We start from the raw sequence: 12573 nt of genomic DNA on the forward strand, positions 1-12573 counted from the left end.
CATTCTTAGACACAGAAGAACTTCACAGTAACAGAAATCAAATCTCAGAGATTAATTTCTCTGTATGTTTGGATGAACATATTGTGGCATTTATTGTTCTCTTTGAAAGTTCCAAGGAACTGAAAGAAGAAAAACACCTTATAGGCTATTATTGTTGTTGCGTGCCATGGAGTCAGTTCCGACTCGTGGTGACCCTGTACAGGGTTTCTGAGGCTGTAAATCTTTACAGGTGTAGAAACCCTCATCTTTCACCTGTGGAACCGCTGGTAGTTTAGAACTGCTGACCCTGAGGTTAGCAGCCCGATTTGTAACCACTACGCTATCAGAGCTCCTCATAGGCTATTGGAAAACAATATTAGTCTGCCAGAAACAATAGTGGAAAATGGATCCTATAATTTCTGCTTCACTTTTACAACTTGGAAACCAAAATTTTAAGTTATACATAATTTAATTTGTTATTAATTTTCACATCTTATTATTTGGGGTTTAGTGTGAGACAAAGGACCTCTGGTAGTGTAGTGGTTACAAATTGGGCTGCGAACCTCAGGGTTGGCAGTTCAAAACTACCAGCTGTTCCATGGGAGAAGGATGAGGCTTTCTGCTCCCGTAAAGATTTGCAGCCTCGCAGACCCTGTGCAGGGTCACTGTGAGTCGGAATTGACTCCATGGTACTTAACAACAACAACAACAGTGTGATACACAGCTATCTTTATTTAAATCTCTATTTCAATTTTTATAAAGAATTAATGAAGTCACAGTGAATAAATAATTAACTTGAATTAGAAATAAATTTAAGATTTGTAAATATTAAAATAAATATATTCCAAAAGAACTGTTTTCTGTTACAGTAGATGGAATGTCCTCATCCTATAACCATTTGGTATTGAAGGCCATAGAGGTTGAATGACTGGCTAGTGGCCTTGTTTGACAATGGAGAGACAGACCCTGATAAGTTATGTATCTAATCACACAGGTTAATAGATAGAAAAAAAAAGAGAGAGAGACTACAACCCAAGTTCTTTATTTTTTTCCTATGCTCTGCTTACATTACCGTGAAACATGTAATTCTTATGTGCCTTAAACACTATGCCGTATCTAACTTAGTCCTTTATTGAAAAGATAATTTTGAAGATTCTCACATGAAGCCAAATCAGTAAAGAGTTTGGAACTATACAATTGTTCCCTCTATTTTCATTAAAGGACTATAAAAGGTTTCAGGTATGCTGCAAATAGGTTTCAAAGTTGAAAGATAATAAAGCTCCCTTGGTTGAAAAAAAAAGTGGTAGGATGAGATTTTCTGATTCTTAGTCTAGTTCTTTATCCCCTAGCTTGTTTTTTTGCCCTGCCCACTAAGATGCCAACTCTATTTTCTCTCAGAAATGGTGTTTCAGTCACAGATGAATGAATGCTTTTCATATCTGAACAAGTTGCATCTTACACCCATTAAGTGTTCTCTTCTTTAAATTCTAAGAAGTGTCAGTTTAGCAAATATGTCCAATATGGTTATACTAAAGGTTTAAGGAGAACTTTTTGACCACCATCTTTATACCACTAATTTCCTTAGCTGTGAAATGGAGAGTCTAAGACATACAGACCTCTCAGCATTTCAAATACTTTGTTGTAAGTATTCTTTGAGTTAATACACGTCCAGAGCCTGACACAGCAAACATTCAAAATGCTAGGATCCAGCTGCTTCCACAGCTAAGGTCAGCACAGCAGAAAATGTGCATACTTCACCATTCATTCACCACCTCCTCCCAATGCCTTTCCTGTTCCTTCTCACAGCTCTAGTTGAGCAATTCTGTCTCTTCCCTGCTTCGCAATTCTTGCACACAACACACAGTATACACAGACCCAAACCATCTACTAACTAGTTTTCCTACTTTCAGACTTGCCCTTCTCCAATTCATTCTTTATGGTGCCTAGTACTTTTTCTACAGCTCAAATCTGATCATGTCATTCTTCAGTTTAGAGTCCCTCATAAGTTCCTACTCCAGCTAGAGCAGAAATTCTGTAATATGGCCTATAACCCACTCACTGTCATCAAGTTGATTCCAACTCATAGCAATCCTATATAAGGGTTTCCAAGACTGTAAATCTTGAGGGGACCCAACAGCTTTGTCTTTCTCCTGAGAAGCAGCTGATGGGTTTGAACTGCTGACCTTGCAGTTAGCCGCCCAATAATTAATTAAAGTCCATTTAACTCTCTATGGTCATCTCTCTGGGCTCAAGTCAACCTGAACTGGCCAGTTCTTCCAGGTAACAAGGTAAATACTTCCACTGTTGACAATGACCAATATGCAGATGCCGAAGATGCTTAATAATGTCAAGCCCTAAGCCACACTACAAGCAATGGTGAATCACCCAGATCAACTTTAACCTACAATGAAAGTAAAGGAAAAGATTACAAATGAATAAGAAGACAAAATGCCTTAAAACTACCAATCCTCACCATGTTTTTGGAGAATCTCCTGAAGATCTGGCTTGGAAGCCATATCCAATGTGCTTTCCCCATCAATGCTTCCTTCAGTGTCCTCTTCTGTAGCAGAAGAGCCTACTGACAGGACATGAAGTTTGGTTTCCAAATCTTGGGTATCTGGCTTCAGGAAGGCAGCTGGACCATCAATGCCTAAGGTCGAAAGAAAGAAAAAAGAGGGAAGTGTTATTGACCATTGTGAGGGTGATTGCAGTTTATGCAATGAGAATTTCACAGCTCTTCCTTCCTTAACATCTGATCTATCAGGATACGTGTTAGCACAGCAGCCCAGCGCTGGTGCTCATCTTATTAACATGCTCTGACTGGTTCTAAAGTAACACAGCTGTGCTTTAGACACTTAAGAACGTAACCAAGAAAACAAGATAGGTCCTCCATTGTACAGATCCTATTCCAACTGGTAGCTCTAGGAGCTTGATTCAGAGGCTCTTATTTCTATTCCTGCTAGTCTCCCAATACAATCACAGAGTTCGATGTTTTGGGGAAATGGATGCTTTTTCATTCCTCCTGGCTTCGCAGGTAACCTCTGCCATGATAAAACAAGGCCGCTATTGTTGTTGAGTGCCATGAGTTGGTTCCAACTCATAGTGATCCCCTTTGACAGAAAACTGCCCTATAGGGTTTTCTTGGTTATAATATTTACAGAAGCAGACCTCCAGGTCTTCTATCCCACTAAGCCAATGGGAGGATCCAAACCACTAACCTTTTGGTTCATATCCAAGTGCTTAACTGCTGCATCACCAGGACTCATTAGTAAGGCTGTAAGCCCCTTCAATAGGTCATTCTGGACTAATTCATTTGGCATCCAAAACCTCAGTTCTAGGATGGGCATAAATTTGCGATATCTTCCATTAATTAATACAATCCTGTCATTCTAACTAAAAGCAGCCCTATGTGATTACAAGGATGTATGCAAGTACCTAGTAACAGTGGTAATAGTGTCCCCTTGGTCCCTTTGAGAATCTTCCTGCCCTCTCCTAGACCTGTGGGAACTGCACCCCTGTAGCAAGGAACGTTGCCCAAATACACACCATGTAGGATGACATCATTGTGAGGGGTATGAGGTGCCACTAAAGGCGTTTGCTCCTCACTACCTCTTGGCTTTGAGCGGCACAGTCTGGCTTCTGGGTTTGGCTGCACCATGAGTGGCTCAAGGCGCTTTTTCCTCTGCTTCTTCTCCAGCAGTGCTCTCTAGAAAAAAGTAAGTGTCCTCAGTCAGCAAAGTAGTGATCAAATCTAGCTACTTACATTTCCGGCTTGTTTTTTTCACAAAACCTCTTGTAAATTATTTTTTTCCACTTAAGAACTGGGAAAATTGGAGCACAAAGAGGAGCAAGGATTCATTCATTCATGTAATAAGTATTTAATTAAATACTTATAAAGATCTATTTAAAACCAAGCAATACACTGCTAGGCCAACTGAGGCTATGATTCAAGTCTACTGAAAAAATATATGGTAATTCCCATATTATTATCAAAACATGATCACAGTTTAAAATTTATAAACACAGATGCATTAAGTTAAAAGAGGAGGAACACACAAACAGTGATTTCTTTGGGTGGCAGAATATAGATGATTATTTCTTTTTTTCTAATTTCCTGTACTTCCCAAATTTTCTTACCTTTGTAAATAGAGGAATAAAAATTTATTATCCTTTATTAGCGTAGTGGTTATGAATCGGGCTGTGAACCGCAAGGTCAGCAGTTCGAAACTACCAGTTGTTCTGCGGGAGAAAGATGAGGCTTTCTGTTCCCATAAAGATTAACAGCCTCGGAAACCCTGTACAGGGTCGCTATGAGTCGGAACTGACTCCACGGCACATAACAACAACAAACACCAAATTAGTGTAGTGTTTACGAATTGGGCTGCTAACCTCAGGGTCAGCAGTTCGAAACTACCAGCTGTTCCACGGGAGAAAGATGAGGCTTTCTGTTCCCATAAAGATCTACAGCCTCAGAAACCCTGTGCAGGTTTGCTATGAGTCAGAACTGATTCCACAGCACATAACAACAACAAACACCAAATTATTTTTATATTTTAATCAGCTAAAGATAAATAAGTTTTGATTTTATTTTCTTGCTCATTTTACATAAATAGAAATCAAACAAATTAGGGCCAAGAGTAAGAAGAAAGAAAGTGGAACACTTTAAATCAAAGGCATTCAAGTTTATGAAGAAAAACCATGTAAAGGAATATGGCGTGAGAAAACTCAAGAAAAAAGCATGAGAGCCAATGAGAATACCCAATGAGATGGAAAAGAAGGCACCATCATATAGCATAGTTATAAACTTTAGCAAGCAAGAGTTTGTAACACAGAGAAATTATTCTAGGTTATCTTAGAATAGAAAAAGTGCCAAGCCCAAAGCTAAATCTAAAAAAGTCACGTAACTTACTATTTCTCATAGCCATATCACTTTTTCCCATTATTGCTTCAGAATAAGCATTGGACTGCAAACCACAAGGTCTGCAGGACAAAGATGAGGCTTTCTGCTCCCCCAAGATTGAAAGCTTCGGACACCCTACACAGGGTTTCTCTGAGTCGGAACCGACTCGACAGCACTTAACAACAACACTGCTTCAGAAAAGAGATGCTAGAAGAAGTCACTCCAAGGGCTAAGATTATCAGCAGGGAAGGAAATGTGTTTTTTCTGAAAAGGACTTATAAAGGTATGCAACTAAATTCAGAAGACACAGGAGAAATAGAGCTATTTCTTTTTACTCAACTTTTGTAAAAAAACAAAACAAAACAAAACAAAAAAACCCAAAGAACAAAGATGGACAATACCATTAAGAATGAACAGAGGGTTGGAGTAAACTGGAAGGACATACTTGTTGGAGTTTTGAGTTTACCACCTGAGGTACTCTGAGGAAAAGGATCTTGTTGTAATAGGAACACAAAGTACAGATACAGGAGGCTGTCATGAGGCACTCCTCCTCAAACTTGGCAATGAGGGAAGGTCCATCTAGCAACCAAGAAGTCTAATATAATGAATCAGAAGTAACTCACCTGAAGAGCTGGTAAATATGAAATCTAGAAAATACATCTTATATATCTGACCACAGCTATTTGGCTTCATGAAATCTCATAGCTGTGACCGGTGAAACAAACACACAAATTGCAGCCTGATCCATTTTGTTAACATCTGTAAAAGAAGACAGTTCTATAAAAGGAGTATTTTACTAGTGATCTAGAAAAAGGGAGTAAGAATTTGACAGAGCTTATCTAGACTCTCTGAGAAAGAAAAATACTGAAAAAGAGCATTCTGTTCACTGGGAAAGCTGCCTCTGTCTGAAAGCAATAAACTATAGAAGACTTCTTCATGGCCTAGATGAAATACCCTTTTGTTGTTGTTAAGTGCCGTCAAGTCGGTTCCAACACATAGTGACCCTGTATAGGGTTTCCAAGGAGCGACTGGTAAGCTTGAAGCACCGATCTTGTAGTTCACAGGGCTTTGTAGCCTGGCGCATTAACCCACAGCGCCACACCAGGACTCTGGATGAAGTACCCTTTGGGACTATCTAATTTTGTTAACTGATTCCTTGCTTATGGATCAGTCTCCTCATTTTCAGTTGAACTTCTTAAGTATACTATTCCCAGGAATAGAGTATCCAGAACAGTAGAGACAAATACACACAGGAAAAGTACGTTCCCAATGTAAATTAGCAAATTGGTGTTCTAATTTTACAACTGACTACTGTGAGTTTGCTACGGAGTCCTGGTGTGGTGCTGTGGGTTAATGCACCAGACTGCAAAGCCGTCTGAACTGCAAGGTCGCTGGTTCAAGCTCACCAGCTACTCCTTGGAAACCCTATACAGGGTCACTATGGGTCGGAACCGACTTGACAGCACTTAACAACAACTGTGAGTTTGCTAGAGTGATACGGTGCCTAAGAACCTGGTTCTATCTATGTTCACTGACAAAACCAAGTTTCTAGACCTGTAAAGTAAGGACTAGACTCTGGATCACAGTGATGCTACCAAGGTATCTGGTGAAGCCTTCCTGTTTTAACTTCAACACCAACCAAATTCATTTAGATCAACAACTTAGGAGAAAAAACAGTAGGTCCAAACTAAACTTCAAGATCACAATTACTATACTGTTGCATTAAATATATCCTACTATCGACCAATTTTGTTAGGAAAAAAAACCCTACATATTAGAAAATTACCATCTTGGTGAAAATTGTCACCTGACTCAACACTTTAACACCCTGACATCATCTAGATGAGGAAGAAAGGAAGGTACTAATTGAGTTTGAATTCAACAATGTCGACTCATAGTTTATTTGTATTTCACTTTTCCCTAAAAAGCTAACAATGCTTTTACATGAGGCTAGATAAACAAAAGCCTTCTTACAAAGTTAGGGGGCTCAGGAAGAGAGCCAGTTAATTGTTAGGTGACTTACAGTTAACAGAAATACGTTACCTTCAGGATTTTATGTCACATAAACTAAAATTTAATCACCTTGAAATTTCTCAATTCTCAATTCTCTTGGGAACTGAACAATGACTCATAATACTCTTCTTCTCCAGATTACAGTGGTATGTCTTACTACCACCTAGGGACAAAATATTGAATGGTGATGCCAAAATAAACGATGATTGAAAAAAAGGAGACTAGATAGGGTAAAATGTTTCTATCAATGGGCTGAAAAGGACAGTATTCAATACAATAATAAAGCTCAGGCAAGCCTCACGTTGATGATAGCTTGGTTTCACTGATTCTCAAATACAGGCAGTCCCTGGTTATAGACATCCTAACATACAACCCATAGTTACAAAGCAACCCTTGTAAAGCCTCATGCCAACTCATTACCACTGAGTCAATTACAGCGACCCAACTGTATAAGGTTTCCCTGGCTGTACATCTTTAAGTGAGTAAAAAGCTTTATCTTGCTCTCATGGAGTGGCTGCTGGGTGTGAACTGCTGACCTTGTAGATAGCAGTCTAGTGCTTTTCCTACAGCACCACACCATGGCTCTAGTATATTAAAAAAATTTAAAGTTTCGTAATAATAAATAGGCACTACTTTCAACACATAGCAACACATAATAATTATTGATTATTCTAATGTTGTTTTAAGGTATCCAGAAGTATTTTTTTAATGTTTTTTTTTGTAACTAGAAAGGAACGCTATATATTATCTACTAAAACAAACATTTGACTGACATTAGATATGAACCGTATCTAACTATACCAACTGATTTACAAATTCAATTTAAAGACAGACTTCATTCATAATAAACAGAATTCATTCATAATCCAGGGACTCTCAAGAAGATGATGGCTAGAGTTACATTATGACATTCGCGGAATAAAGTGGCCACAAGGTACAATTGACAAGGTCAGAATGGTTTACCTAAAAACGACCAACTTCCCTGACACACATGGGAAATCATAGGATGAAAGACCAAAAGCTTTAAACCAGATTTCTTAAAATATCAATTCAGTACACACTGGTAATTGCATGTCTTTGGAGGGCATGGAAAATCTTGTCCAAAGGGACTGTATTGTACTTTAATTTATTTTCCACCAGATGGCATAAAAATGTTCTTTACCTAATGTGTATCCATGTCTGAGTAATGTCACTGGAAGAACCTAAACATCTTTACTTTTTATAGCCAGTTAACACGCTCTAGTGAAACTACTGAAAATAAAAGCACAATATATTAGGTAGGAAAATAGTATTTTCAATAACTGGTGCTGGGACAACTGGATCTCCACATGGATAATAATGAAGTTGGATCCTTAACTTACACCACAAACACAAATTAACTAAAAATGGATCAGACAAAGTGTGAAGAGCTAAAACCACAAAGCTTTCTTTCAGAAGAAAACAGGAGAAAGTCTTTGTAACTTTGGGTTAAGCCATGGTTTCTTAGATACGGCATCAATAGTGCAAAGGACAAAAGCAAAAATTAGGTAAGTTAAAACTTTGGGGCTGCAAATGATACCATCAGGAAAGTAAAAAGACAAAAAAGGAAAACCACCCATGCACTGAATGGGAGAAAATATTTGCAAATCATGTATCTGATAGGGCTTTGGATTCAGAATAGTTTAAAAATTTTAAGAAAAAGTCAAGTTACCCAATTTAAAAATGGGCATAAAGTTCTAAGAGACTTTTCTCCAAAGAAGATAAGCAAGCAACCATTAAGTACATAAAAAGATGCTCAACATCACTAGTTATTAGGTAAATGCATATCAAAACTACAAGGAAATACCACTTCATATAAAAGGGCTATAATAAAAAAATGTGAAAAACAGAAACTAGCAAGTGTTGACAAGGACACGGATAGATCAGAACACTCATACACTGCTGGTGGGAATGTAAAATGATAAAGCCACTTTGGAAAACAGTCTGGTAGTTCCTTGAAATGTTAAAACAGAATTATCATGTGACCCAACAATCCTAATCCTAGGTATATTTATTGCCCAAGAAAAATTAAAATACATGTCCACACAAAAACCTTGTACACAAATGTTCATAGCTACACTGTTTATAATAGTGAAAAATGCCCATCAAAGTATGAATGGATAAATAAAATGTGGCATATCCATACAATGATATGCCACATTTTATTTATCCATTCATAAAACAACAAAGAGGAATGAAGTGCCAACATGTACTACAACATGGATGAGCACTGTGAACATTACACCAAGTCAAAAGAAGTCAGATATGAGACACATACAACACACAGGTCCCAATCACAGAGACAGAGGGTGGATTAGTGGTTATTTAGGGCTGGGTGCCACCACTCCTATGTCAGTTTGTGGTTCTGTGGTGGCTGCGCGTTACTGGAAGCTATGCCACTGCTATCTTAAATACAAGTAGGGTCACCCACAGTGGACAAGTTTCAACAGCGCTTCCAGACTAAGACAGACTAGAAAGAAGGAAGAGGGGGACTACTTCTGAATGCTGAGCCACTGAAAACCTTATGAATGGCAGCAGAACACTCAGATACAGTACCAGAAGATGGAAGAGCAAAGGCATCAGTCTGAAGGCTAAGGTTCACCTGACCCAAGCCAGGGTATTTTCAACTGGCTCATATGCATGTAAAAGCAGGACAATGAGGAAGGAAGACTGTAAATAAGTGATGCCTTTGAATTGTGGTGTTGGAGAAGAGCACTGGAAATACTATACACAGCTAGAAGAACAAACAAATCTGTGTTGGAAGAAGTACAGCAGGAATGCTCCTTAGAAACCAGGATGGTGAGACTTCCTCTTTCGTACTTTGGACATGTTATCAGGAGGGACCAGTTTTTAGAGAAAGACATCACGCATGGTAAGATGGAGGGTCAGCAAAAACAAGGGAGACCTCCAAAAAGACTGCGAGTGGTAACAGCAATGGGCTCAAGCTTCACAACAATTGTGAGGATGGTGTAGGACCAGGTAGTGTTTGGTTTTGCATATGGCCGCTGTGAGCTGGAGCCAACTCCACAGCACCTACCACCAACAACAGTAACAGGGCTGGGTGCAAGGGGAAATAGGGAGTGCCTGCTCAAAAACTCAATTGTAGTGCTGGCTGAACAACTCTGTGGATATGCTAAATACCAAATATGTCATATAAAATATACATAATGTGGCTTCAAAAAGTTCATGGGAAAATGGAATAGAAAGATATGGAGTTTTCCCACAAACTTTTTGAAGTCCCCTCATGCAAAAAACTATTAAATTGTGCCCTTGTATAGGTGTATATTTATGGTAGGAGTCCTGGTGTGGCAGTATAGGATAAGCATTGTACTGCCACCCACAAGGTCAGCAGTTCAAACCTATCAGCTGCTCTTTGGAAACCTACACAAGGTAGCTATGAGTCAGAATTGACTCAGTGGCACTTAACAACTACAACTTATTTATGGTAAGTGAATTAGATCTTAATGAATCTGTTTGCAAAACATATATTAATCTGTTTGCAAAAAACATAATAAATAATGCGAATTCCCAGCCCAATGTTTTATTCGTTGTGTAGGGTCGCTATGGGTCGGAACCGACTCGAGAGCACTTAACAACAACAACAACAGTGCCCCCTTACAGTTCAAACCAACCTTATGATCTAGCGCTTTATCCTACAGCGTGCACCACACCAGGGATTCCAGAATAATACTGTTGTTGTTGTTAAGTGCCACTGAGTCTATTCTGACTCACAGCGAACCTGTATAGGGTGTCCAAGGAACAGCTGGTAGGTTTGAATGGCTGACCTTGGTGTTCTCAGTACACTGCTAATCCTACAGCACCACACCAACACATACACGCAGAATTTCCCCTATGATCCCAGGAAGACTAGTTTCCTCCCTTGTTTTAAATAATTCCATTTCCAAAAGTAACTTGTGGGGTTAGAAGTCTCCTTATATAAATTTTACCAGCAACAGAAAGAAGACAAGACTTTGGCAATACAGGTAGACAGAGGTAAACACTTCCTGAATTAGAAAAAAAATCATGTGAAAAAGTAAGTATGAAAGCAATGCATGCTGGTATAGGTTCCAAGCTGCCTGACCATGATGGCCACAGCATGTAACAATGCAGAAGTGTTCGTTTATGCCTTCCTTCACTCAAATATTAACGAAGGACTATTTTGTACCCAGCCTGAAGCTAGGAACATCTGGTATAATGGTCTGCTATCTGATAGCATAGTGGTTAGGAATTGGGCTACGAACCTCAAGGTCAGCAGTTCGAAACTACCAGCTGTTCCATGGGAGAAAGATGAGGCTTTCTGCTCCCATAAAGATTTATAGCCGAGGAAACCCTGTACAGGGTCACTATGAGTCCGAACCGACTCCCCGGCACATAACAACAACAACATAATGGTAAAATGATTCCTGTTCTTCTTGTGCTTTGTCTAGTGAAGGAGACAGACAGACGTAAGTCACAATAAACATGTAACTGAAAACTGAGTAAGTGCTATGAAAGGAATGACTCTGTATGTAGGCAAAGGGGGTTTTTAAGCAGCAGAGTAGCATGTTCAGATCTGCATTTTAGGATAAGAAACAATCTTGTAGTTAAATGAAATTATAGCATAGAGAACTAGTTAAGGTAGCAGAACCAAATGACTACACAGAAATACAATGTGAACATTCTTCCATTTCTTATGGAAGGTGCCAAGGAATTTTCAGTGATTATCAATCCAAGGACAGTTCTATTGCTTATGTCCTCAGAGTACTTTAGTCTTGGTCATTGCCCTAAGCCTTGGATTAGCAAGCAAATGCTAACTCCAGGCACTGCTAAATGAACTACCGCAGAGCCTTTTGCTTTCCAAGCTTCTAGGCCTGCCTGCCAAAGCTTCACAGTCAGGTCCATCAGCATCACATCAGTATAGCCATCTAGCTATTTCAAAAGGGGTGACTGCTCACCTGATTATCCAGTTTCAGCTGCCGAAGCTTCAAGGTCTCATCTTCAAAGGCACTGTTTTTTCAAAAAATAATAATGGGGAGAAAATATAAAGAGAAAATCCTTTTAACATCTTGTCAATTTCAACTCCCCTTATATATCTACAACTCCTTTGGGCTATTTGGAACCAATTAGTTTTGCTTTAAGGAAACCCAAAGTTTCCAGATGCTGCCCACAATGAGACTGGGGCAACCTGCCATTTTTAATTCATCACTTATTCCTCAGAACTGAGGAGGCTGAAATACCTAAAAGATAAGAAAAAGACGAAGAGTACAGACTTAATGCATGCAGGAGTGTTTCTATTTTTAAATTACTTACTGAGTATTCATTATATTCCAGATACAATGTTATGTGCTTTACATGTGTCATTATATGTATTCCTCAAAACCATACCATGAACAACTAGGTAATGAAGGAGTCCTGGTGATGTCTCAGGTTATAGAGTGGGTGGCTAACTGCAAGATCAGCAGTTCAAATTCATCAACCACTCCATGGGAGAAAGCTATGGCTTTCTGCTCCCAAAAAGATTTATAGCCTCAGAGACCCTACACAGGGTTGCTATGAATCACAACTGACTTTGCAGCACACAATCACCACCACAACTAGGTAATGGGATCATCCACAATCAATGCCCATGGAAGCCGCGGTCAGCAAACAATGTATAGCGCTGAGCAAATCTACTACTAAAAACC

At 39.1% G+C, this 12573-nt stretch overlaps 1 protein-coding gene across 1 annotated transcript in view; it reads right to left on the reverse strand.

Annotated features, from left to right (window-relative positions):
* The window catches only part of TULP3 (tubby like protein 3), a 37268-nt gene that overhangs the window by 17205 nt on the left and 7490 nt on the right, over nucleotides 1–12573 (reverse strand). The window contains exons 2-4 of the mRNA XM_006862771.1: nucleotides 11845–11896; nucleotides 3526–3685; nucleotides 2453–2629 (exon numbers count right to left, since the gene is read on the reverse strand). Coding sequence (XP_006862833.1) covers nucleotides 2453–2629; nucleotides 3526–3685; nucleotides 11845–11896 — 389 coding nt within the window. The remainder of the gene's footprint in view (nucleotides 1–2452; nucleotides 2630–3525; nucleotides 3686–11844; nucleotides 11897–12573) is intronic.

This window comes from Chrysochloris asiatica, unplaced genomic scaffold, assembly GCF_000296735.1.
Source record: "Chrysochloris asiatica unplaced genomic scaffold, ChrAsi1.0 scaffold00050, whole genome shotgun sequence".
NCBI lineage: Eukaryota > Metazoa > Chordata > Mammalia > Afrosoricida > Chrysochloridae > Chrysochloris > Chrysochloris asiatica.